Raw genomic sequence first — 25,695 nt, 5'->3', positions numbered from 1 at the left:
TGAACTTGTGAGTCAAGATGGTCAAACACAGTGACGAATCATACTGTAAATAACTATAAAATATATTTTTGTCTCTTAATTTATCAAAAAGGGTTTATAAATTCTATATTGTCTTCGGTAATTTCTCCTAAAATAAAGAAGCAAGGCGAGATACCGCAAGTTAACTCTAGTACACATCCTTACTTCATACAAACAGACTGTTTATATGGACTGAATAGTCGGAGAGTAGAATCGTCGGCTCTGGTTTTGCTGGTGTGTACAAAAATTACTTGGTTCCAAAGCCGGAACCGGTTTCTGTTATGCCTGTGTGTGAGAAAGTCCCCTGAATGGTTCAGGCTTCTTACCTCTACCCTAATATCCCTACATACCTGTCAATCCAAAAGTATTACAAAAACTAACTACATTTAAGTAAAGAGTTTTTAAAAAGTTTCTTTTCCAAAAAAAAAGAAAAACCCTTGCAAATGTAAAAATCAACTAACATTGTGCCTCAATTCATTCTTCAGAGGAAGAAGTGAAGATAGATGTGTCCTATGAAGAGTATTATAACAAACTCGTGGACCAATGTGCCTTCAACATCGCCTGTCTGGCAACAGTACAGGATACCAACTACGAGTACTTCGCCCAAGATGACTTCAGGGTTAGGAAACCTGATGTGAAGTTCAAGGTAGGTGTCACAGCCTCCACTTAATTTACTACTATTAGAACACAATAGTTATTAAGAACTGATTATTCTGTTTATGGTGATGATTCCAAAACTGAGCAAAATAAAGATGACCATAATCTGTCTTAAACTGTCATTCTGTGGTGCAGCAACTGATTTTGGAATTAGAACTCATTGCCAAATTGTCAAATTAAAAAATATTATGATCTTTGTTAAAAATCTAAAGTAACACTGCCTTTGACAATCTCGTGGTCTGTGCATTCAAAGACACGCTGCACCAGCTGCAGTAACTTAACAAAACCTGTTCAGTTAAATGTGTTGAAATTAAATGTTTTAAATTGTGATTTACAAAATTAGATGCCCAAGATAATGACTTTAAGAGCTTCATAATGAGGACCAATGCCAAATTTGTTGAACCAGTCGGTCAAGAATAGTTAGTTAAATTCGTAATTTAACAACATTCTTTTCTTTTACTTCAAAAATGTTATACAAACTGTACACTTTTACCTATTTTGTATAAAAATTTGTTTTAATCAGATCACAAGGCTCTAGGTTGAGTAAAGTATAGGTTTACAATCAGGGTGCAGTGTAAAGTTTTAATGTATTCTACTAGTACGTATTTTGCTTGGACATTCCGGAATTTAACGTGGGATGTACATGTAAATAATATTTGTAAGAAATTAGCAAGAATAAACTACCTGTTGCGTAAATTAAAACCTACTGTAAGTCTAGATGTACTGTTAATGACATATTTTGGCCTTTTTAATACTCATTTAATTTATGGAATAAGACTATGGGGTAATTCAAATTCTGCAAAAAACTCTTTCTATGGCAGAAAAAAGCAGTAAGAATTATAGCTGGACTTGGTTACAATGATTCCTGTCGAGTCAGTTTTACAAACTTGAATATTATGACCCTTGCTTCCCTATATATTTATAACAATTTAATTCATGTTAGAGAAAATATAAATAAATTTGACAGTCAGATTCAATACATGAATATGACACTAGGTATAAGTCTAACTTGGTCTTGCCTAGAATAAGACTTGATAAAAGCCATAAGAGCTTCAGCTACCAACAGTTAAAGATGTTTAACAAGTTACCAATGTTAGTTAAGAATCAGCCAATTAATAAGTTTAAAATTTCTGTTTCTAAGTGGCTTATCTCTAGAGCTTTTTACACTACTGATGAATTTTTAATTTCTGATTGTTTACATATTTTAACCTAGTTTTAGTACTTTTATGTACCAATGACGAAACCTATTGTAATACGAGATATTATTTAACAGTGAATAAAATCTGAATCTGATGGCTTGTTTTCATGTTTTTTTTTAATCTACAAGTAGTTCTAATGTATATCCTTTTCCTACTGCTCTATGTCTAACTGGTTCTATGTAATAGTTTTTTGATTAATTGGGTATAACTTGTGAATTAGATCATAAGCTGTTATTTTGTGCGGATAAAGGTGTTAAGACATGACATGTATAGTTTGATTGTTTGCAGTTGGTTTTTTTTGTACAGTTTATAAACAGACTTGTCATCTAACCTCAAAAATTAAATCGAGAAACTTTAAAGTATACTATTGTTCTACTTTAATGGTTAAAAATTTAAACTTAGCCATAATCTTTAAAATCTTGTTAAATTTGAGAAAATATTTTTATACTGCTATGTGTATACAAAATATGTAAACCTTATTTCATTCCGAGCCCAGAAAGAAAGTATTTTAGATAACCGATACATCAATATCATAGGTTTATTCCTGAACACTACTTTATACTTAATTATCCATTTACTTAGTGATACGATTAAAAAGTACTGATTTTGTAATACAATTTAAATTACTGTTGAATTTATTATGTTGTAAAAGCAGTAAGTTTTTTTGTCTTACAAATCCTTTTAATCAGTTATTTCAAATAAAATGTTAGATTAATAATAGGAGTTATTCTATTACACTAACTAATAAATTTGTTTTTATTTTTAATGATTTCAAACTGAAATTATTTTTAATTTTATTAGATAATCTGCATATTATTTACCAATATAACTTTTTAAATTCATTTCAGAGCAAAATTAGTTCTTTGATCCTAGTTTTATTTCATTACTGTGTGAATTTTATGTAGCTTTACTGAAATTTTCAAAAAGCATTGGTTATCTCGGAAACCAAGTGATTTTTGCTAGGATCATGTTTTTTTTTTTATCTGGAGGAGTCATAGACTTTCAAACATCTTACTTGGTGAGTCTCTTGAAAATTAGTTACAGTTCTGTCTAAAGCCTTAGTTACGTATAATCTCTGAAGTGGAATTTGATCTCAATTTTGTAAAAAACTTGATTTGTATTCAGATTGAAGGGGTGCCTTCCGAAGGTCAAGAGTTCACAGCAACCGCTTCAGTTATGAATCCTCTGCCAGTGTCTCTCAAGAGGTGTAGGTTTGTCATTGAAGGTCCCAGCCTTGAGACACCCATCAAGATCAAACTTGAACAGTAAGTATCAGTATACATTTTTGCTCCCTTCCTTGAGACAATAATTGTCATTGAAGGTCCCAGCCTTGAGACACCCATCAAGATCAAACTTGAACAGTAAGTAACAGTATACATTTTTGCTCCCTTCCCCTGAGACAATTGTCATTGAAGGTCCCAGCCTTGAGACACCTATCAAGATCAAACTTGAACAGTAAGTATCAGTATACATTTTTGCTCCCTTCCCCTGAGACAATTGTCATTGAAGGTCCCCAACCTTGAGACAACTATCAAGATCAAACTTGAACAGTAAGTAACAGTATACATTTTTGGTCCCTTCCCCTGAGACAATAATTGTCATTGAAGGTCCCAGCCTTGAGACACCTATCAACAGGCCCGTGCGCATGGGGGTTCAAACCATAAAATAAGTATAGAACCCCCCCCCTAAATAAAATTCTGCGCACGGCCCTGCCTATCAAGATCAAACTTGAACAGTAAGTAACAGTATATATTTTTCCTCCCTTCCCTGAGACAATTGTCATTGAAGGTCCCAACCTTGAGACAACTATCAAGATCAAACTTGAACAGTAAGTAACAGTATACATTTTTGCTCCCTTCCCTGAGACAATAATTGTCATTGAAGGTCCCAGCCTTGAGACACCTATCAAGATCAAACTTGAACAGTAAGTATCAGTATACATTTTTGGCTCCCTTCCCCTGAGGGACAATAATTGTCATTGAATGGTTTCCAAGCCTTGAGACACCTATCAAGTGATCAATATTTTTAAAATTAAAAGCATAAGTGATTATCAGTATACATTTTTGTCCCTATCCCGATACCTAGCACAAGATTACTCAATAATTGTTGTATGAAGGTCCCAGCCTTAGATTATAAAAATTTTAAAGGTGTATTAAGATAATGTATTGAAGAGATTTCAAAATATTCATATTAATATGTTAACTATTAAAAATATAGTGATCCTTGCGTTGAATCATGGTAAAAAAGAGAAAAATTGTCATAATATTGATGCTGTTTAAACACAATTTTTTTAATTTAAATTTTAAAAAATGTTTGGGATGAACAGCTTCCAAGAGTAGGAAAAAGTCATTTTGGCAGCTATTCCAAAGGAATCTAATAAAACAGACCATGATTTACAAAATCAAGCTTAAATTTATGTAAGAGTTAAGATCAAATGATGTGCATATTCTTTCCTTAAAGTTGAGGCCAGTTCTTTTTAAGCCTCATTGTACCCATCCTCATGGACCACTGGCCTGTGCAAGGATCTAATATCAATAATACAACACTTATATTTTCAATGCCATAACCCTTTCAGTGTACATACAATCACCTGTATATATAAAATAGCCAGAATTAAATGAATTTCTTCCCAAATACAAAGCTTAAAAATGAATGTCAGGTAATTTACAATCAACTCCTAAAACCTTGGATTTTATTGATATACAATTTATATTAAAATAAAAAGCCAAATAAATTGAAAATAAACAATGTTCATTTAAGAAACTATTTCCGTCCAACTAAATATTTGTTACTAAATTTGCTCTAAAAAATTACTTACATGTTGAATTGTGGACTTATTCAAATCTAATCTATCATTGTAATCACACACATCACAATGGCGTTCAGCTATGGCATTTGTCACTAACACATTTTACAGTTTAAAAAATTTACAATAGGATTTTGTGATGAAAATTATTATTACCCAAATTAGTGTGAATTAAAGAAATTAATAATTTTTTAGATCTTTTGGAATACTCTTTCTAGTGTTCCACGATTTCCAAATAACACATTCTTTTAGAACAGTTTAAACTGTTGTACACTTGGAAGTTCTTGTTACTTACATACAAAAATAATAATAGTGGAAAACAGTGGCATATCTAGGACTTCCTTTAAGGGGAGCACTTCGCCCTATCTTCGTAATGTTAACATAGGTACACTTATCTCAAGAACTACTTGAGGTATCTTCATAATTCTTTTTTTCATTTAAAGAGGGCTTCTAGGGGAACACGTGGAACCAAAAAAAAAATTTTTTTTTGGCATATACCCTAAAAGTTATATATTTTTGTTTTAACGCTTGTCAAAAAACCTATATAAATATGTGTATATGTATGTATATAAATATTGAACTCAGTGAAATGTGATGTTTTTAGTGGTTCCACATATGTAAAACAGTGCTACAAACATACAAAAAAAATTTCATATTCCTACCATTTGTAGTTTTTGAGAAAAATGTACTTTTGTATTGAAAACCGCAACTTTCGGAAAAACACAAAAAAAAAACGGAAAAAAATACTGCTTTATTACCTTTTTCAGTACATTCCAGGTGCATAGGCTGGCTGATCTCCTTCCTGCTCCTCATATTCATCCTCCAGACTTCTTTTTAGTAAGTTTTTCTTCTGTCTAATTTTTTTCTCTATATCTTCTTGAGCTTTCTCTGCCTTCCAAATTCGCCGCCGGTCAAGCTTTTTCATTGCTGTAATAAAATGCTGCCCTGGTGACACTCCTATTTCTTGAAATACTTTGCATTTGCCAATGTAGCCATCATTAAAAGCTGTAACAGCTTCATATATGCCAAATTTCAAAGTTTTAATCTCCACAAATGTTCTTTTAGGTATGTAGGTCCAAATGACATTGTTGAGGGACTCATTGGGATTTTGAGTTTTTCCCTTAGTACATTTGCCCAGTAGAGTTGGATTGGCTAGATCTTGAAAAATAGGTTTAATAAATGTCATTAGGTTTTCAGGCAAGTGAAAATGGCTGCCATGATCATAGTTTTCATTGGATTTTACGGCTTTGCGGTACTTACACCTACATCCTGAGAAACTAGGCCTAGGACTAGTTGGAGGGTTATGTTGATTTCCTTTGAAAACGCGTTTCTTGAAAGCAGGCTTTGAACGTGGCATTATAAAATTCACTACACTTATAACAAAAAATACTCAGAACTCTCCACTAAACTCACAAAAAACCATAATCATTTACGTAATTTTCACTCTCTAAAACAGAAATGTCAGTAACCAAAACATGTATGCTACCTAGGTTATAAGCAATGGTTATAAAACAGATGTTTTGTTGGTTAGTGTAAGTTGTTGACATAACAAACTGTCACTGCCAACCAAATCATGAAACATGACTGCAACGAAGTAGTACTATAACAGCACCATTCAAAGTGTGACTGCTACAGGCCCGAAACTGCCTGCAGGCCTATTTAAAAAAAAATATTTCGGACACTTCTAGTCATCATAAAAAAAATTTAATACCACCATTGTTATCGGGAAATTCCAAACTTTAATAAAAAAAAAAAAAAAAAAAAATTTGTAATTTTTGAGATTTTTTACGAAGTGCTCCCCTTAAGGGGAATGGATCTGATTCAAGAGCACACTACACCAGGAGGGTATAGAATAAATCTAAATTTAAATCAATTATATAGGTCTCAAAGTATAATATTTTACTGCAATTTCAAACAAGTTGGATTGCTGTTATACATATACTTTTTAACATTTTCTAGGGTTTTTGGCAGGGTTTTATCCCCCTCTTCCCTTCCTTAATTAAGCCACTGATAAGAGAATAGGTACCTTGATAATACAATACTTCAAAACCAACATTTTTTTTCAGTGAGGTTGAACCCAATTCAGAGGCCAAAGTGAAGTTCAACGCAAGACCAAAGTTCCCAGGAAGAACCACCATCGCTGCAAAGTTCTACTCCAACGAACTGGGAGATGTTGATGGCTTTATAGTGTTCAAGGTCGGAGACAAAGCGCCTGGTGATACGAATGGGCTGAGCAACAACATCTCCTCCTGAGCTCATATCACCAAAGTCAACTTATTGTTATTCTAGATTTATTCGTTTCTGATATAAGTTTAAAATCAAATGACAAAGGAAGGCAACATCAATTGTTCGATAGTGAGCATGAAACTGCCATTTGGTGCAAGATGTCCATGCAGCAGTGCTTGTTCGTATTGCAAGGCCTTTAAAGATTCATGATTGTGTGAATGTACCATTTGTTTTTTATATTCTGTGCCGACATTTTTGTCTGTATATTATTTGTTTCAAGTCGATAGCTTACAGTTATATTATACAGAATTTTTCCAACACCAAAGTAACAAAAATAACTGAAAAAACAACTTAGGACTTAGTATCTGCTCTCTTCTTCAGGAAATAAACCTAAAAGTCTCAAATTTAAGGTCAAACAAAAGAGTATGCATGAACGATGTTTAATTTCGCTTTAGGTTTAGTCACTGCGGATATAAATTCTTTGTAACATACTTTCAGTAATTTTTTTAACACTCAGTGATGGCAAAAATCCATTGTAACATTTATTGTAATCTTTGCTGCAGCCAACTGCCAAAAATCTAAAGCTATCATTACTGCAGCTATCTTAGTTATGGGGTATATCAACACTCTTAATTGCTCCAACCTCACAAAAGCTCTCTGAAATATTTCATATTATTTTGTTCTAGTCTTTGACAGGTTTTTATAAACTCATCTGATACTACAGAAAACCTAATTAGAATATAAAGTTTAGTTTTCATCGTGGCCAAATGACTGCAAATTACGCCAATTAAACAGACATAAATGAGTAATTCAATCCGAAGTGCCACCTTTAACCACAATTAAGATATAGTAGCCCAAATTTTTAAAAAAATTAGAGGTACTTTTGCTGCAGTGCATGTGTAAACATCAAATTTAGTTTGTTCTACACACATATAAAGACCTCAAGTTTGACGTGAAGTACAAGTTAATGTTCTGTTATATATCTCTCACCAATGATTACACAGTTGAGTGTTTAACTAGGATGCTCCTTCAAATCCAATTAATTTTCAAAGAGCAAATAACGTAATTTTGAAACTGATCATTATTATTTATTAGTGCTGCATATTATGATCCTGTACTACAATATGAAATATTACAACTAAAACCCTAGAATTAAATTATAGGATATGGGAAATAAAAATTCTCACTTTGCTTTAACTATTTTTATATATATTTTTTAAACATCTTGAAAACTAAAATATATCACCTTGGACAGTCTTACAAGATACTAGTAAGGCAGTAATATATATTTCACTTGAATAAATTACAATTTTTACAATATTTCACATTACATTACACACTTCACAATTTACTTTTACAACACTGTTCAAGTGAAGTCTATCGAAGTGGCCTTGAAATATTTATGTCTTACTCCATCTACATCTTCACTAACTTACTATTCAATGGCCCTAGATTTTTTTTAAATTTACCTTTTTATGTTTAGATAACAGATTTCTAAAACGTTAAAAATAAAAGACCCCATGTAACTAAACAATATTGTATTTTAGAAGAAATACAACATTTTTAATGAAACAACGTTCAACTATGTTAGTTTCAATTCACATAAATGTTTATATATACGTATATACTATAACCTTATGTAATTTGTTGTAATTATTTCATGTAATGTTATAGGTTTTAGTATGTGTAAAATAACATGTTTTTTACATTGTTCTAAAAAATTGTAACAGTAAAAGAGTAATAAATAAAGTGTGAACTAAAACAGTAAGTGGACACCAGAAGTTACTAAAACCCTAATAATTTTGTTTCATAGCAGAATGTGTAGTATATAGGCTGTTAAATTATATTTTAATACAGTGGAACCTTGATATATCGAAATCCCATGATAAATCAGAGTTTTGTCATTTCCCCCTGAATATGACATTTACTTCAATGCTAATTTTACCTCTATATATCGAAGGTTTTACGTAAATAACCTCAATATGTTTAATTTTTACCCTTAATTTTGCCCACTATTAACCAATACATATCAAGTTTCAGATTATAAGAGCAAATGTGCTTAAAAATGCAATGGCAAGACGAAAAACTTTATCCCATCAGATCAAGTTAAACTTAAAGAGACTGTGGGCTAAGAAATGTACAGGACTAGGAATAAGAAAATATTGACATTGCAAAGTTGTTAGGTATTCTCATGATCTTTTCTTACTAAACATTTCCCGATAAAGTAATCATATCGAGCCTACATTATTACTGTAGTTGTGGACCTCTGCGTACTGAAGTCTGTCTCAAACAAACTTGATATATCGAACCTCATTATATCAAAATTCTCGGTATTCCTCTTGAGTTTCAATATATCGAGGTTTCACTGTATTCACTCAATTAACTTGGGAATCATCATCACTCAGATGACAGTTCTGGCATCAGTCTATCTGTAATGACAGTATAGTGAGTCTGTCAGTCTGCTGCACTATTCAGCGAGAAATAATTGCTTTGTAACCGAGCCAATTTTAAACCGTAACATAACCTGAGACAAAACCAGAATAGTAGGGATGTTTCTGTAATTTGTATTTAGTGTCAACCCACTGCAGCAGACTTTCAAGCAGCATGAAGTCATTGTAATTCATTTTGATAAAAATATAAGAGTTCAAGAGATCAGTCATAATAACTTTACCTTAATACCTGGTACAAATGTTCATTAAAACAACTTGTGCAACAGATTAAAAAAAAAATATTATAAGTATTTTTATTACACGTATGAATAAATAACAATGCACTTTATATTTTTCTGAATGGAAAAACTGCCTATATATGTAAAAAGGTGTACTACTCTAATTATATTTTTAATATTAAATAAAAGAGAAGTAGCTATTTTATGGTGCTACCAAACCCAATTGCTTTGTTTTTAATAACACGATGAGTACCCTCATCTTCAGTAGTTCTGATAAAATATGTATCCTAAAGAGCATCTTGGTAATAATCTGTTTGAAAATCTAACTACGATGATATGCCGGTTTTACGGAACAAGCTTGCATCATTGTCCAGCTTTCACACCAAAAACAAGCGGACGAGATAGTTTCCTCTAACCGTCAATAGACTTAGTGTTATCAATAGTATTGTTTTTTTTTATACAATTTCGTGATGGATGAACAAGAATAATCCTTTGAGGAGCATTTGCAGCCACTCTCCTCTTGCTCAGATTCATCACAGCGTTCCACAGGGCTCAATTCTTGGCCCACTATTGTTAATCTGTTATTTAAAAGGTCTACCACTTTCATTTCCTGGTGGTCCATCAAAAAATTTGTGCCTCTACGCAGATGATGCTAGTTTAAAGATCAGTGAAAAATCATTAAATAATTTAGAAAATAATTCAATATTAAGTCTAACTGGTATGAACAATTATTTAAGTAACCATAATTCATTATTAAATGCAAGTAAAACCAATTTTATCATGTTCTCAACAGGGAAAAGTAAACAACCCATTGATCCAGTTATAAATATCAATAATAAAGTTTTGAAAAAAGTAACTTCCACAACATTTTTAGGTCTAATTGTAGATGAAAACTTCATGGAATCTCCACATTGACCATGTAGTAAGTAAAGTTAGTTCAGGAATATATGCTATTTACCGAATGTCCAAATTTTGTTCAATTAATACATTAAAGGCACTCTATTATGCACTGGTCGAATCATCTGTCGCTTTTGGTATTGCTATTTATGGTGGTACATCAAAGCAGAACTTAGATAGAATTCTTCTTCTTCAGAAAAGAGCTATACGAACCATGTTGAATCTAAATTTTGACGTTTCAGTTCGCGAACATTTTTCTCACTTGGACATTATGACTGTCTACAGCCTTTATATGTTTCATACCACACTACATGTAAAACAATTATGTAATAATAGTTTAATTCCTAGACTAGGTGACAGACATACATATTTTACCAGACATAGAAACGAAATTGCCATTGACTCCCATAGGCTTGAATTTTTCAACAAAAAAACATCAAGCGCAGGTGCAAAATTTTTATCAAGGCTTCCTGTGGAATTGAGAGGCATTGACAACTTTAAAGAATTTTAAAAAGAGCTAAAATTGTATGTAACAGAGAAACCATTGTATAGGTTAGCTGAACTATAATTAACTTAGTTCTTTTATCATTTATCAATACTGTATATATGTTTTTTAGCTTTTAAGTTTTTTCTAATGACGCCATTCAATGTATACCACTGTATACTTTATGAATAAAGTTATTTTCAATTCAATTCAATTCAAAAGCATGCAAAAATCTTAGATAACAATACAGTCAATTTTTACAGTCTGTTGTACCGAAAAATTCATCCCAACCATATATCTCAGTTGAGTGTTTTTTTAATAAATAAATAATTATGTGGTGTTTTGTAACTTTTTTTACAACTTATTTATTTTAGGCTAGTCAAATTAGCCATTAAAACGAAAAAAATAGTAAATATTGCAATATTTTGAATAACGAAAATAAATAGTAAATATTGTAAATTTCGAATATGTATTTGCAAATTTAGAAGATGGAAGTATTGAAACTTTAGTGTTTGCCAGGGACACAAACTTAAGCGTAATCAGGAAAGTTAAAACATAGAATATGGTTGCTGTTATTGGAGAAGATATTGATCTTGTACTTTTGATGGCATTAACACTAATGTGATTGCCAAATATGTAAATATGTTCTGGAATTTAGTCTGCAGCAGGTGCGTACACCAATACATAAACACGTGTAAAATATTAATAAATATTAAAAAACTTATATTTGTTAACAGTATATTAATAACGTGTTATTGGCACATCTAGAAGGTATTCCTTCAAGATTAAATAATAACAACATAACAAACAATTAGAGAAACACACCTAGAAACTTGGAAGCAGAGAAACTTTGTATATTTGAAAACATCCAAAGCACTGCTTTTTTAACAAAATGTATAATCCTATTTAAGATACATAAATATTCAGATAAAAATGTCACTTCTTCTTATCTGGTACCTAAATTATGTTTATGTTGCCCCAAAATATGATTTGCTATAGCTTAAAATAGTTTGGATATAGATGCTACACTTTGGTAGTTTCTTCTATGGACAAGTTCTGTTTTCTTTAAGAATGGTTAAAAACTATTTTAAATATATTAAATTTACAATAAACACATGAAGATTTTCAACATACCTGAACGACTCAAAAAGACCATTTGAAACACAAGACTATATTTAAGGCTTTATTCACAAAATGAGGTAATTAAGAAGGGGACGTACCAATTCCCAGTCTGTAGTTCTTCTAATCGGAGTCAGAAACGATTCCACTTTGCACACATCGCGGACAGTACCAGTTCGAAGCGGGGACATACTGGAGAGGAGGGGTAACGCAGGCCATGTGGAAGACTCTCGCACAAAAATCACAGAGAATCATCGCATCACTGTCCTCAATCTGGCGGCACACGGTGCACCTCTCCACCGGCCCGTCTCCGTCACTGTCGTAGTAATACTCCTCCGACTCAGAAGAGGCGATTTCGTCCACGAAATAATTCACTGTCAGAGTCTCCCACCACTCGTCACTTTCCCAGAAGTTGGCCACAGGCGGGGTTTCGACCGGTATTTCCCTGACGACTTTGCCCTGTAAGTGTGAGCGAACCACAATGGACTGGAACGGACGCCGATCCACAGGACAAGTGTTCTTACTTTTGGCCCATTCCTGGATGCAAGGTACACAGAAGGAATGGTCACAAGCAGCTGGTTTCCCTACTTCTTGCAAATTAAAACGAGTCAAACAAATGGGACACTTTTCGGACTCACCATCTGAATCGGACGTTGAACAGACTTCTGATGTTTTTGTCGGAGCAGAAACTTCTGATTTTGGAACAGTATTATCATCTGCCAGGTCTACATCTCTATTTTGTGTAGTCGATGTGCTTTCTTCATCAGAGTCTTGAAGAACTGGAACATTTCTTCTGGCACCGAGTCTAATAGGCCTTGAAATTGGAAAACTATCATTTGAATCGGAGGAACTGATAGAAGACAATAACATGTCAACGAATGTTTCATCCCAATCATTGTGTGTAAACATGACATCACTGTCACCATTTTGAGAATCCGGGTAGACCGAGGAAACAGTATTTGCGATTCCTATCGCTGGAGAGAGATTTGCGACATTTTGTGTATTTGGAGAGTAATTTGTCGTTCTCCGTGCCCTAACACGATGAGAATGCCTGACTATGTTGGTCCTGTTAGTATCATTCATTCCTCTTCTTCCATTTCTTCTGTCTGAATTCATGAAGTTTATTGTTATTCTTTCCCTACTGGGTCCATTTGTGTCCCTATCTCTTCTGATTGGTTCATTAAGAGAACGCACAACTGACCTAGTTCTTATTTGGTACACTACATCAGATGATCTTACATTTACAGGATTGTTTATTACCCTATTAATTTCAAACATAGGGGTTGGAACTGAGTTCCTTCTATTAACGTTATTTACAGAATTAGTTGATCGCCTAGTCCTTCTGTTCCGCTCATTTACAGTGATTCTACTTCCTGCAGTTCTGCTCGTTTCACTTCGAGTACTATTTGAACCCCGTGTGGTTCTAGTTCTTCTGTTGGGCGGATTTGAATCACTCTCTTCACTCGAACATATTCTCTTCCGCTTTCTAGTTCTGCAAAAACCAACTGGCATACCACTGTCTGACGAATCAGATGTAACCGTCGGGTCGATCTGATTTTTCCTTCTACTGCCCAACCTAGTTTGAACGACGTCATTATCACTCGAAGACTCGGACACAGTTCTAGTTCGAATAACGTTTAGCCTACGACCTCTATCCCGACTCTCACCGCTCTCGTAATCGCTCAGAGCTCTAAGAGCTCCACGTCGGGCGGGATGCAGGATTTCTTCACTACTGACTGAATCATCGTCACTAGTAACTAAGGCTTGTCTCTTACGCCATTTTCTCGGGCTGATATCAAAACTGCTACTACTGGATTGTCTCTCAAACACTTTTTGTGAACTGACACTCGGATTAGTGGGAGAGTCTAAAATGTCCATTCTCTGGATTGAGGTTGCAGCATTGTCAATCGAGCGATTCATCACACCGTGTATAGAATGTCTACAGACTCCACTAGTCCCAGCTGTACTGTTCCCAGATCTTGAGATTTTCTCAATTACCGCAGGGTTGAGATGAGTTTGGTTTTCTTCATGTCCACTGGTGGACGAGTCCTCACTATGGATGAGAGGCAACCTCCTCAGCTGCTTCCTGGGTTGTATCACACTACTATCACTGCTGGAGTCACTGTATTCATGTCTCCTCACCCGTCGTTTACGAGAGTTCACTGGACGTAGATTAGTTGCCGAGTGTACATGTGTTTTAACAAAAGCCACAGATCTTGATGGTCTCTTCCGTGGAGAGCCTCCATCATCTGAACTGTCGCTGGACGTAAGTGCACGTCTCCTCGGGCCACGGAACATGGAGGACAAATGACTGCAACAATCATTTTAAAATGATCAGTTATTTTATTTGGGTACATCAGCACAACTTATTTAGAAATCAAATGTTTAACAAACTAGTACTCAATACATATTTATGTGCTTTTAGTTTGAAGTTGCCAATTTAAATTATGGTCTAACAAACTACTGTATGTTACAAATTATTGAATTTTTCAAATTAAGAGAGCAAATGTATTATCTTTTATTAGTTTAAAATACAAAAGTGTGTAAATTACGAAACATTCCAACACAAGCTTGTGTACTGAAAGTCTAAGTGTACACTCATGCAATTTTGTAATAATAAAACTAAATTAAAACAAAAATGATTTTTTAAATTAAAACAAAAATGATTTTTTAACTGTATAGATTAATTACTGGTTTTTACAGGCTAAAGAATACCTGAATTCATCAGTACTAAAATATACTGAACATAAAACCATTAAAGAAAAAATGATAAGATTCCTATCAAACAGAATACAAAAAATTATTAACTTATATCAATGCTTTTTTCCAAGAATTGAATATTGTTTTGAACATGTAGATGATCTGGCAAAGCAATAGGTAAGAAATATCACTGATAATACAACATAAGAATATACATAGATTAGATTTTTCTTCACATAGGCTTTGTAAAATTATTAACAACTCTATTGTTATGTGAATAAAACTATTCAATGGGTTTTCGTGAATATACAGTAGAACCTCTTTAATCCAGCATGTTTGGGACTCGACGCTAGCCAGATTAAAGGAAATTCAGTACTATGGAGGTTATTTATAAAAATACAGGAGTCGTATAAAAAATAACACAATTTGTACAAAACACTTTTAATGTGTGCATTTATTATTTAAACATGAGTTTTTAAAACAATATAAATTAATCTATATATGTACAGGAGAAATATTAAAATGCATTTTTTAAATACAGCACATGATGAAATAAATTTAAATGCAGTAAAGTACTGTACTATTCGTGGCTTTTACCAACAGCACTCTTTTTTATTTAAAAAATCATTTTTCTACTGAAACTACTAGTAGTAATAGTAGGTCAACTCCACAGTTAATGTGCTCAGCACAGGTTTGTGGTGGAAGGACGACTTCCAACCATGCTCGCAAGGCATGAATCGGCACGGCCACCACATAGCCACTGCAGCTTAAACGGCACAGATCGGCACGCAATGCTTTACCCACTAGAGCCGATAAGTACTGTTCTCAAGTAGCAATATTTTATACTACTAAGGGTTGTTTGCTATAAGGAGACCATTTACTTTACTTTTTACAGTAGATTTATTCCATTATTTTGCTATTTATATTAGTTGTGCGGAAACAATGGCGGGTTGTAGTCGTACACTTCGTGACAGTGAAATCGATCTCGTTATTAGTAGTGATTGCGACGATTCAAGTGAGTGTAGTGATGTACTAGAGCTTTGTGAAGTGGTTGGTGGCATTGAGGATGTAGTTCGGAGTGATCACAGTGGCAGTGGCAGTGACGGCGAGCCAGACAATGACCTTCACCAAGTAACTGCGCAACAAACAACCCCACACCACCGGCACCCAGCTGTCTGTGTGTCCCCTCCCTGGTCTCGTACAATCAACTTCATTGAACCAATATATAATAAAATAATTAATATATATAATTTTAGTTAATTACAATGACAGAATGTGTGTAAGTTGAGGTGCCGCGTATTTTGACCGAGCGCGACCAGCAGAGCGAATAAATTGAGGTTAGAAGCACCATGAGCGCCTGGAAACAATACGAGCGGGAGAGGGTTAAATGACTGACGTCTCGCCACTACGAGGGTCGTCCACAAAGTAACCTCCGTTTTGAAATTTAAAATAAACGAGTTGAGATACAAAAAGTTTATTATATAAATGTTAAAACTACAGCTTTTCTCTACTTTTCTACATATCACCATAGAAATTCAAGCACTTATCATATCTTTTAATAGTTTTTGAAATTCCGTCTTTAAGATGCAAGCCACCGCTTCATGTACGGGAAAAGATAGAAATCACTGGGAGCCAGGTCCGGGCTGTAGGAGGGGGGGGGGTGTCAAAAAACGTCCCATTTGAACTTTTCCAAAAGTTCTGTTGTTCTTTGAGCTGTATGAAGGCGGGCGTTGTCATGGACAAACACAACACCAGATGTCAGAAGACCATTACGCTTGTTTTTGAATCGCTCGTCGTAGCCATTTAAGGTTTCACAGGAAAAGGTTTCAGGAAAAAATGATCCGAAAGTTCTGAGATTGTGAAGCAACGGTTCTTGCGAATTTTCTCATCCACTTTGTTCACCAAGTCATCACTGACGAGAGATGGCCTACCACTCCGGTCTTCATTGTGAATGTTCATTCTTCCCATTTAAAAAAAAACGAACCCATTGACGGATTACACCTTCTCAACTGAATTGATGCGAAAAAACAAAACTGCAATTGGTTACACAGGATGACAGCCAACGAGCATGGTCAGTCACGTGTCTCTATTCTTATCGATATCACCTGAAGTATATGATGCTTAGCCTCTTCTCTACGTCCGTCTAAACGCTGTGTTCACCACAAACGAAAAAGAAAACATCATCGCCTATTAAATGTTTTGCATTGTTCAGGAAAATGTTACTTTTTCTAAGGGTGTGCTGGATTACCAAGTGTGCCCAACTATAGGATGCCAGATTATTGAAATTTTACTGCAGTGTTTAGTTTTACTGCCAGATCAAGTGTAATATACTTTTAGTTTATTGAGAACTACTACGTCACTGTTACAGTATTTACATTATAAACTACAAGAGTGAGTAGTATATAGTATTTATTTCCCTTACGACTTCGCTCTCCACCCTCTCTACAAACTCCACACCATTTACCTGCAATCTATGTATAACCCAGATCTAACATTTTTTTATATCTCTAAATTATAAACCTAGCTAGGGCTACTAGAACACAACTGAAAATCTGGGTTACTACTTTCACTGCTGCTGTATACTAGAAGAGATCTTAAGCATCTAATACTACAGAAAACACACAACACAAACACACACACACGTGCTCGTGCGCACACACACACACACACACACATACACTATGCATCTACAGAAGTTAATGCGTTCAAGACACACATTAATCCAGTGAATAAGGTAGAGAAAAAGTTCCTGGTAAAATTTTCTAACACAAAAGCCAATATTACAAAATTAAAATAATATATATGGGGCTATAATTTTGTGTGACACTAAATTACAAACTTTTCAACAATATTGCACTACAACTATGATTGGATTGATTTTATTGTAAAAAAAGCAATACATCTAAAAAAACTTACAGAAAACGATGTCACTATCGAAATATGGGGTTTACTGCGAAGCTGGATTGTGCTCTGGAATACCGTTAGTGTAAAATCAGCAGTCTTTGACGACCTACAAAACAAACATCACACTTAAGCACATGGTTTCTTTTTAACTCTTATCTAGAATCTATACAGTGATAGTCAACTATGTGTTATTAACCCTTACAGTGGCAGAGTCTTATGTAGACTGTGAGGGGACATCTAGATAGTGTCAATTAGCATGAGACGTTGGCAGTCTAGGTGTTAATTACCAAAGAGCATATCAAGTTTAATTACGTTTCCAGTGTTATACCCATGTGATCTATGAAGAAAATAGTTAACAACTAAATTACCATATCCAGTAAGAATTTACAATAACGTAAAAAATTAAATCACCCGTGAACATCACCGAGAATGGTGCCATAATTAAGTAGTAGTGTGGGCTACTAATGTTTCAAAAATGTTTTATTTATTTTGATGATAAAAAGGTTCAATGTGAGGAAAACAGGATTTTCCTGGACATTTGCCATTATTCATGATTTTAAAATATCAGCAGTACAGTAGTTTCTAGATCTGCATTCTGATGTCTTCTTCAGGCGGATTTTTTCAAATATATATATATATATATATATATATATATATATATATATATATACATATATACGGTACCTGGCTATTTTATCTGAAAATGTTGTGATACCACTGATGTATTTTTAACATATTGCCTGATCCTATCATAGTCCCACTCTGATATTTTTATGGTGTAATCACAAAATCATGCAAAAAAATCAATCATAAAAAATTTAAAAAACTTCACAAAACAATTACTTTATTGCCCAAAGTGTTCAAGTTGAGTACCAAATTAAATTAAAAGCCCATAAGATCTCTCAGCTCTCCAACACTAATAGAACTAGTTATAGCAGATATTCGATTTAAGCGCACATTAAAAAACACTGCATTTTATGATTTTTGAAAATTTGTAATTTAAAAAAACTATGAGGGATACAATTGTTTTGAAATTATATTTTATTTCAGGATCTTAGAGAGTATAAATACTGCAAAAAGGTTTGCACGAATATTCCTTCTAATCAAAAAATTGTAGCTTTGCCAACATTAAACCCTGTGGCCAACTTGGTTTCACACTTTCACCTTTGGCTAAAGGGTGTCCAGCTTGTCTTTAAGAGTAACAGTTGTAGTGCTTTCGCTTACTCGCCATAACAATTAGCTCTTAGACCGTTCATTAGCCTAATAATAACAACAATGAAATCGATGTTTGTTCTGAGACAACAGACAACAAACTGTGACCACTACAAACTACAGTGCAATACACAACTGTTATATGAGTCAGTCTATGTATTTTTGGCATGCTGAGGGAGGGGAGTACAGTCTGGTCTGTAGCACATGGGCATGTGAATGTACACTCATATTGCATAACAATAGAACTCTTACAATACAAAAGTAAACTCCAGTATACTTTAACTTATAACTGTACTTAGTATTCAAAATCCAACACATTTGTCACATGAAAACAGTCATAAAACAAGTTTTAATAAACAATGTTGCTAATTCTACAGCAGAATAGACTAATTCTCATGTTTAAACATGCGTTTTTCTGTCATTCCGGCTAATCCAAACAATCGTGTATTCCAAACTGGGTTTGGTTCCAGTTATTTCGGATTAGCGGCACTCCACTGTATCATGATCTGAGATTGAATTTATATACTAACTCATATCATGTTGGATGATCTGGCACGGGACAGTACTGATCAGAAATGCCCCTGGCCATCAATGCAAGCTTTAGTGGCGATCTGGCACCATCCTGCACTTCTGCCGGAAAGAGAATTTGAAAACATCCCTCAAATAGTAGGCAGTACTTGTACATTATAAAGATCTGGTTTTTTTAACAGGGAGATGAAAATATACTATAAATTTTGAGATTTGTTGGGTGTCTGTAACGGTCAAGTAGCACTAGTGAATGCACGGACGTAAGCAGATAACGCTGAGCCAGCTTAGATCCGATAACACTCATAGTTGCCGATATTAGCCTGATTTTATGTACCAAATCATCTAACATAATCTTGGTATGGGAAAGTACTAATTGGAAATGTATCTGGCCAGAATTGCGGGAAAAAAGTAAGAAAAACATCTCACAAGATAGTATCTAAATTAATCGCAGATCACGTAAGTACTAGAGTACAATACACAAACCAAACAATAATCAAAACTAATAGTACATTACAATGAAGGAGGAGGAGCTCTTCTTATTGGAATATAAATTTTCTATTATTTCACAAAAGAAAAACTCACAATTATCCAATAATTAGTGTATTTTTCACGAGGCCTTTCGACATCGAAGATGCCATCATCAGGTGTGAATCAACAATTTAAAAACAAATATCAGCTGAGTAAAACTATCAACATTTATATGGTTAAAATTAAAATAAAATGAAATAAATATTAGTATATGTATAAAAAGTTTGGGTCAAAAAGAGAATTTAGTTATATTTTAAGGAATGGTGAATTTTGAATCGGTCCAAAAATCATTGTTTAAAATTGTATCTTTGTGTTTTGTTATGTACAATGTTTCATATACGTCGAGTTCTTCTTGTTTGTGGACTTCTTTTAATAATGTAAAGTTTTTTAAATGTGTGGTTTGTTTCAAAAGCATGTTTGGCGATAGCAGATTTATCAGTTTGTCCATATTTATAATATCTTTCGTGTTCTTTAAATCTTTTTTTAATAGTTCTTTTTGTTTGGCCAAATATAAATTTTATCACAATCTTCACAGTTAATTTTTGTAAATGCCACACTTTTATTTTCATCTAAAATTTTATCTTTAGGATTTCCAATTAGGTTATTTTATCTTATATGGTGTGTAAAATGTTATGTTTATGTCTTGATGTTTTCTAAATACTTTTTTAATTTCTTTATAAAATGGACCATAACTCATGGATTGCCAGTTTCGTTTTAAAAAGTGAACAAAAAGAAAAACGAAACTGGCAATCCATGAGTTATGGTCCATTTTATAAAGAAATTAAAAAAGTATTTAGAAAACATCAAGACATAAACATAACATTTTACACACCATATAAGATAAATAACCTAATTGGAAATCCTAAAGATAAAATTTTAGATGAAAATAAAAGTGGCATTTACAAAATTAACTGTGAAGATTGTGATAAAATTTATATTGGCCAAACAAAAAGAACTATTAAAAAAAGATTTAAAGAACACGAAAGATATTATAAATATGGACAAACTGATAAATCTGCTATCGCCAAACATGCTTTTGAAACAAACCACACATTTAAAAACTTTACATTATTAAAAGAAGTCCACAAACAAGAAGAACTCGACGCATATGAAACATTGTACATAACAAAACACAAAGATACAATTTTAAACAATGATTTTGGACCGATTCAAAATTCACCATTCCTTAAAATATAACTAAATTCTCTTTTTGACCCAAACTTTTATACATATACTAATATTTATTTCATTTTATTTTAATTTTAACCATATAAATGTTGATAGTTTTACTCAGCTGATATTTGTTTTTAAATTGTTGATTCACACCTGATGATGGCATCTTCGATGTCGAAAGGCCTCGTGAAAAATACACTAATTATTGGATAATTGTGAGTTTTCTTTTGTGAAATAATAGAAAAAAAAAAAATAATAGTACATTGTTGTTTCTCTCCCCCCGTGATAAACCATACAACTTTTTCAAAAATTATGGAATATTTATTTTTGAGCAGAATCCTACAACACTTATCAACCAAAAAGTGCTTACACCTTAGCAACATGAATTTCAGACTGAAAGATCGACAACAGCAGCACTTATTAGCCTTGTTGAATTCCTAACAGACCAACTGGAAGAAGGCAACACAGTCAGTCACTGCTATCCTGCTCGACTACTCTAAGATCTTCGACTGCCTTAGCCACATACACCTTTTAGACAAATTGTCAAATCTTGGAGTAAAAGGACAATCATATGACTGGATAAAAATTTAACTTACAGAATAAAGACAAATTGACGAAATAAACCACACCAGCAACAAACTAACACAAAAGATAAAATCACTGCCACAGATCATCAATCGCGGTGTACCACAAGGATCAGTTCGAGGGCCCATCTTTTTTATTTCATATAAAAGTTTCCTAGCTACATACAAAACTACAGCCATACACTGATGTATGCTGATGACACGGCCTCCTCTTGGGTCAAAAAGAACCGGAACAACTTGAAATAACAGAATACACCACTCTAAACATGGCAATACTGTACAGCCAAGGAAATTAGCTTGCTACAAATGAGAATAAAATGAAACAGCTTTTTCTAGGAAGGCACAAAAAAAAACAGGAAGACTACAAACTCTTGATGAAACTACTACGTACTGTAAAGTACCTGGACATAATTGATGACCGTCTTGATTGGAATATGCACATAGATGGCCTTTGTAACAAGCTCAGCACAGCATTGTATGTAATCAGCATAATAAAAAGTATTAGTGATACTGAAAAGACGAAGATCGCCATGTATGGATCTAACCTCCGGTACTAAAGTAGCAACTTACTAGCTTTTTTCATCCACCAAAAAAGAGCAATCAGGGTAGTCTAGGTATAAAAGAAGGGAATAATAGGGTTTGTCAACATTTGTATAAAAATGTGAGCAGAAAGATTAAATCAACCAACTGCATTTGAATATAATTTGAGTTTTTTTGTCCTTTCTGTTTTTTTGTCATTTTTGCACAGCTTCTACCTCCATGGACAAGTTGATTGACTGGTGAAGATTAGTGATAATTTTTCTTTTGTTATTCTGGTCGTTAACTATGGTGCAACATCTTTGGGTATTTCAACATTGCTTTTCCTGATTGGATAGATTTAGTTGTGCAGTCATTTACAGTAGTAATAATCATTGTTTATTTGTATTGTGGTGCTAGTAAGTGGTGTTTTTTTCTGCATATTCAATGTTTAGTTAGTGTCATTTGTGCACTATAAAGTATACTACTTATTATTGTGTCAGATGGACAGAAAAGACATTGTATCGTTTTATTTTACTTTGTAATGTGAATTCAAATAGTTTAAAAGCACTTCTACAGTAAATAGCCATTGCACTGTTAAGTAGAACAAATATGGTTAGGTGAGTTTGTACAATATATTTAGTTCTCAACTATTAATGATCAGCCTTTTAAAATTTTATATTTACTGATCTGTACTTTCTTGAGGAATGTTTTTTATTCGCCCCCATCAGCATTATTGTTAGTCCGTTCGACTTCTATTGATTTTTACAAGTTAAAAAGGTTTCTGTCTTTCCGTAATTTAATTAACTGTTTATTTCTTTAATTTAATTTTTAAACATTTTCCGGTATCAATTTACAATAACGTGACCATGGAAAGGTATGTTCATTTTTTTTTCCTGAAAACTACAATTTTTCCTGAAAAACAATAGTGAAGAAAAAATTCGTCAGCAACGAAAATCAAAGGAGTTACGATTTTTTTGAAATCCTCTGAAAACTCTGTTTTTGACAGTACCTCTGGCTGAAATGATGCTGACTAGTACGTTAATCCTGTCAACGGATGCCTGCCGCTGCGCAGTGCTGCGCACTGCTTGCTCTTTTAGAAAAAAAAAATTAACTCGAGCTTGCAAAAGTCGAATCCCAGATCACGTGATGCCCCTGCTCCTTAACCCTCCAAGTGTTGTTCGACAAAATTTTGTCGGTTATTTTCCATCCTGAACGCAATAATAATGCCCGAAAGGCATCAATATAATACAATAATATACTTCCCCCCAGTTTATATGCAATTGTTGATTAATAATACTTGGATATAAATGCCCAACCCCAGGAAAAAAAAGTCCATTTTCCATGGTCACGCTATTGTAAAATAAATACCCATTTTCCTTTTGACAAAAAAACAAAAAAATATTGAGAAATGGCTAAGGTAAACATATACTCTAGCTACCAATACCATGAAGGCTATTAAAAAATAGTAGCCCAGATGAGGACATAGGATTACTTGGCTATGTTTTAGAGCCAACGAGAACATGAAACATTGTTTCAGAGCCCATACCAGAAACAAACGGTACTTTGGGATTATACCGACCACACGTTATATGCCCCCAACACTTAAACTTTTTTCAATGAACTTAGAACGTTATAAAACGATGTAGTTGAGTAACAGAACTAACATTCCATCAATCAACAAGCATTTCCAGGTATTGTGATCGGTATTGTTGTCGCTGTTATCTCATCTTTCTTGAGAATCCCGATTATGGCAGGCCTGCGTGGCATCACATGATTATTTAAGTTTTTTGCACGGTACATAATTGCCTTTCCATTACAGTTCAATTTATATTTCTAATCAGCCCCTCTAGAATTTGATATTTTACTGATAGGTACTATCTTGAGGGATGTTTTTGTTTCGTTGACATCAACGCGAGGCAACACCAAAGGTGCTGCCGAAGCCCGCACTGATGGCCGGAGGCACTCGTCTCAACTCGATAACAACTAATTAATTTGTAGCTCGAAATTTAAGAAAAACATTGTTCATTTGGATCAAAATTCTGCTCATTTCACTATTATTTTTCATTTACGTTTGCAAAGATGGCGCCGCACCTGATGACGTCATCACGAGGTTGAATCATGGTCACAAAAGGTCACGTGATGCCCGATGTGGATGTAGAACATGGAAATATTGCTCCACGCTTGAACAGTTGTTCCATTTTTTATGTTCTAGAACATTGTTATTTCTCATTTCCACCCTGTCAAACCTTATATTGTTTTGTTCTGTAGGACGATTCTAATAAGTTAACCCTTTTAACCCCAGCCATTTTTCCATGGACTTGCCAGAAAGCCCATGGCGATAAGGGACCATAGTGCAAAATTGAGGGAAAATTTCATCTAGTTTTCTTATTTTTGAAGATAATTTTTAGGTTTTTGTTTTAAATTGTTCACAAATAAGTGTACTCTTAGATGTAATAGTTAAAAAGTACTTTTACAGAATGATTTGTTTTTTTTAGCGTTATTTATACATAAAATTTTTTTTATTTTTTTATATTTTTTATAGTTTGGGACATACATAAACGGTAGAAAAAAAAATTGTAGCCCCTGAAAAATGAAGCAATTTTGTTGTACACATATTTCTTACTACACACACAAAATTTTAAGAACTTTCCTTGATAAATGCAGGAGATATATCCAATTAATTGTATTGCTGCGATAAGCACTTCTTCATATATTTCCACATACACATCAGTAGAAGTATACAGATATGTTTACTTGTTTTTGCACTTTTGAAATAATAACAATTGTAAAATAACACAAACTAATTGTAATGGTTTGTAAGACTAAAACTTGTTTAATTTTTCAAAAAAGTTAAAAGAAATAATATTTACAATATATACATTTTATGGTACATACTTTGGGAATGGGGGTCGGATTTTCCGTTATATGCCCCCAACGCTTAAAACCTTTTTCAATGAACTTAGAACGTTATAAAACGATGTAGTTTGAGTAACAGAAACTAACATTCCATTAATCAACAAGCATTTCCAGGTATTGTGATCGGTAATTTTTGTCGCTGTTTATCTTATCTTTCTCGAGAATCCGATTACGGCAGGCCGGGCCGGGCGGCGGGACTCTGCAATCACTTATCTACTAGACCGCTCGACTTTGATGGGGGGGGTGGGGGGGGGGGGGGGTGGGGGGGGGGGGGGGTGGGGGGGGGGGGGGGTGGGGGGGGGGGGGGGTGGGGGGGGGGGGGGGTGGGGGGGGGGAAACGTTTCCGATTTTGAATAAAATTAAACTGAAACAAATAACGAACCCCCTGTAAAGGTTTGATTCCTTTATTATTCTTATTATATTTTCTTATTCTTAATTATTATTATTTAATCAAACATTTCCCTAAAATAATTTTAACATTTTTTAATTTTTATAAGTTTTTTTATCAAAAAATATCAAGTTTTTACTTAAAAAATACACTTTTGGTCTGATCATTT

General features: G+C 33.7%; 2 protein-coding genes across 3 annotated transcripts in view; one reads left to right on the top strand and one right to left on the bottom strand.

Moving 5' to 3' along the window:
• LOC124364300 (annulin-like) overlaps positions 1–8,670 on the top strand; it is a 53,124-nt gene extending 44,454 nt beyond the window's left edge. For both annotated transcript variants that reach the window (XM_046819669.1, XM_046819668.1), the window contains exons 12-14: positions 504–664; positions 3,000–3,139; positions 6,747–8,670. In XM_046819669.1, the coding sequence (XP_046675625.1) occupies positions 504–664; positions 3,000–3,139; positions 6,747–6,933 (488 nt within the window). In that variant the 3' untranslated portion in view covers positions 6,934–8,670. The remainder of the gene's footprint in view (positions 1–503; positions 665–2,999; positions 3,140–6,746) is intronic.
• Positions 8,094–17,808, bottom strand: LOC124364301 (E3 ubiquitin-protein ligase RLIM-like). Its single transcript, XM_046819670.1, has 2 exons — positions 17,691–17,808; positions 8,094–14,385 (listed from the first exon to the last, which is right to left on the bottom strand). The coding sequence occupies exon 2, from the start codon at positions 14,370–14,372 to the stop codon at positions 12,198–12,200; it is 2,175 nt and encodes a 724-aa protein (XP_046675626.1). The 5' UTR covers positions 14,373–14,385; positions 17,691–17,808; the 3' UTR covers positions 8,094–12,197.
• Positions 17,809–25,695: the final 7,887 nt, after the last annotated feature.

Source organism: Homalodisca vitripennis, chromosome 6 (genome assembly GCF_021130785.1).
Source record: "Homalodisca vitripennis isolate AUS2020 chromosome 6, UT_GWSS_2.1, whole genome shotgun sequence".
Taxonomy (NCBI): Eukaryota; Metazoa; Arthropoda; class Insecta; order Hemiptera; family Cicadellidae; genus Homalodisca; species Homalodisca vitripennis.
This window is presented reverse-complemented; position numbering and strand designations above follow the sequence as displayed.

What these genes read in the sequence shown, in the direction of transcription:
- LOC124364301 (XM_046819670.1), bottom strand. Translation starts at nt 14,372, where the DNA reads ATGTTCCGTGGCCCGAGGAGACGTGCACTTACGTCCAGCGACAGTTCA.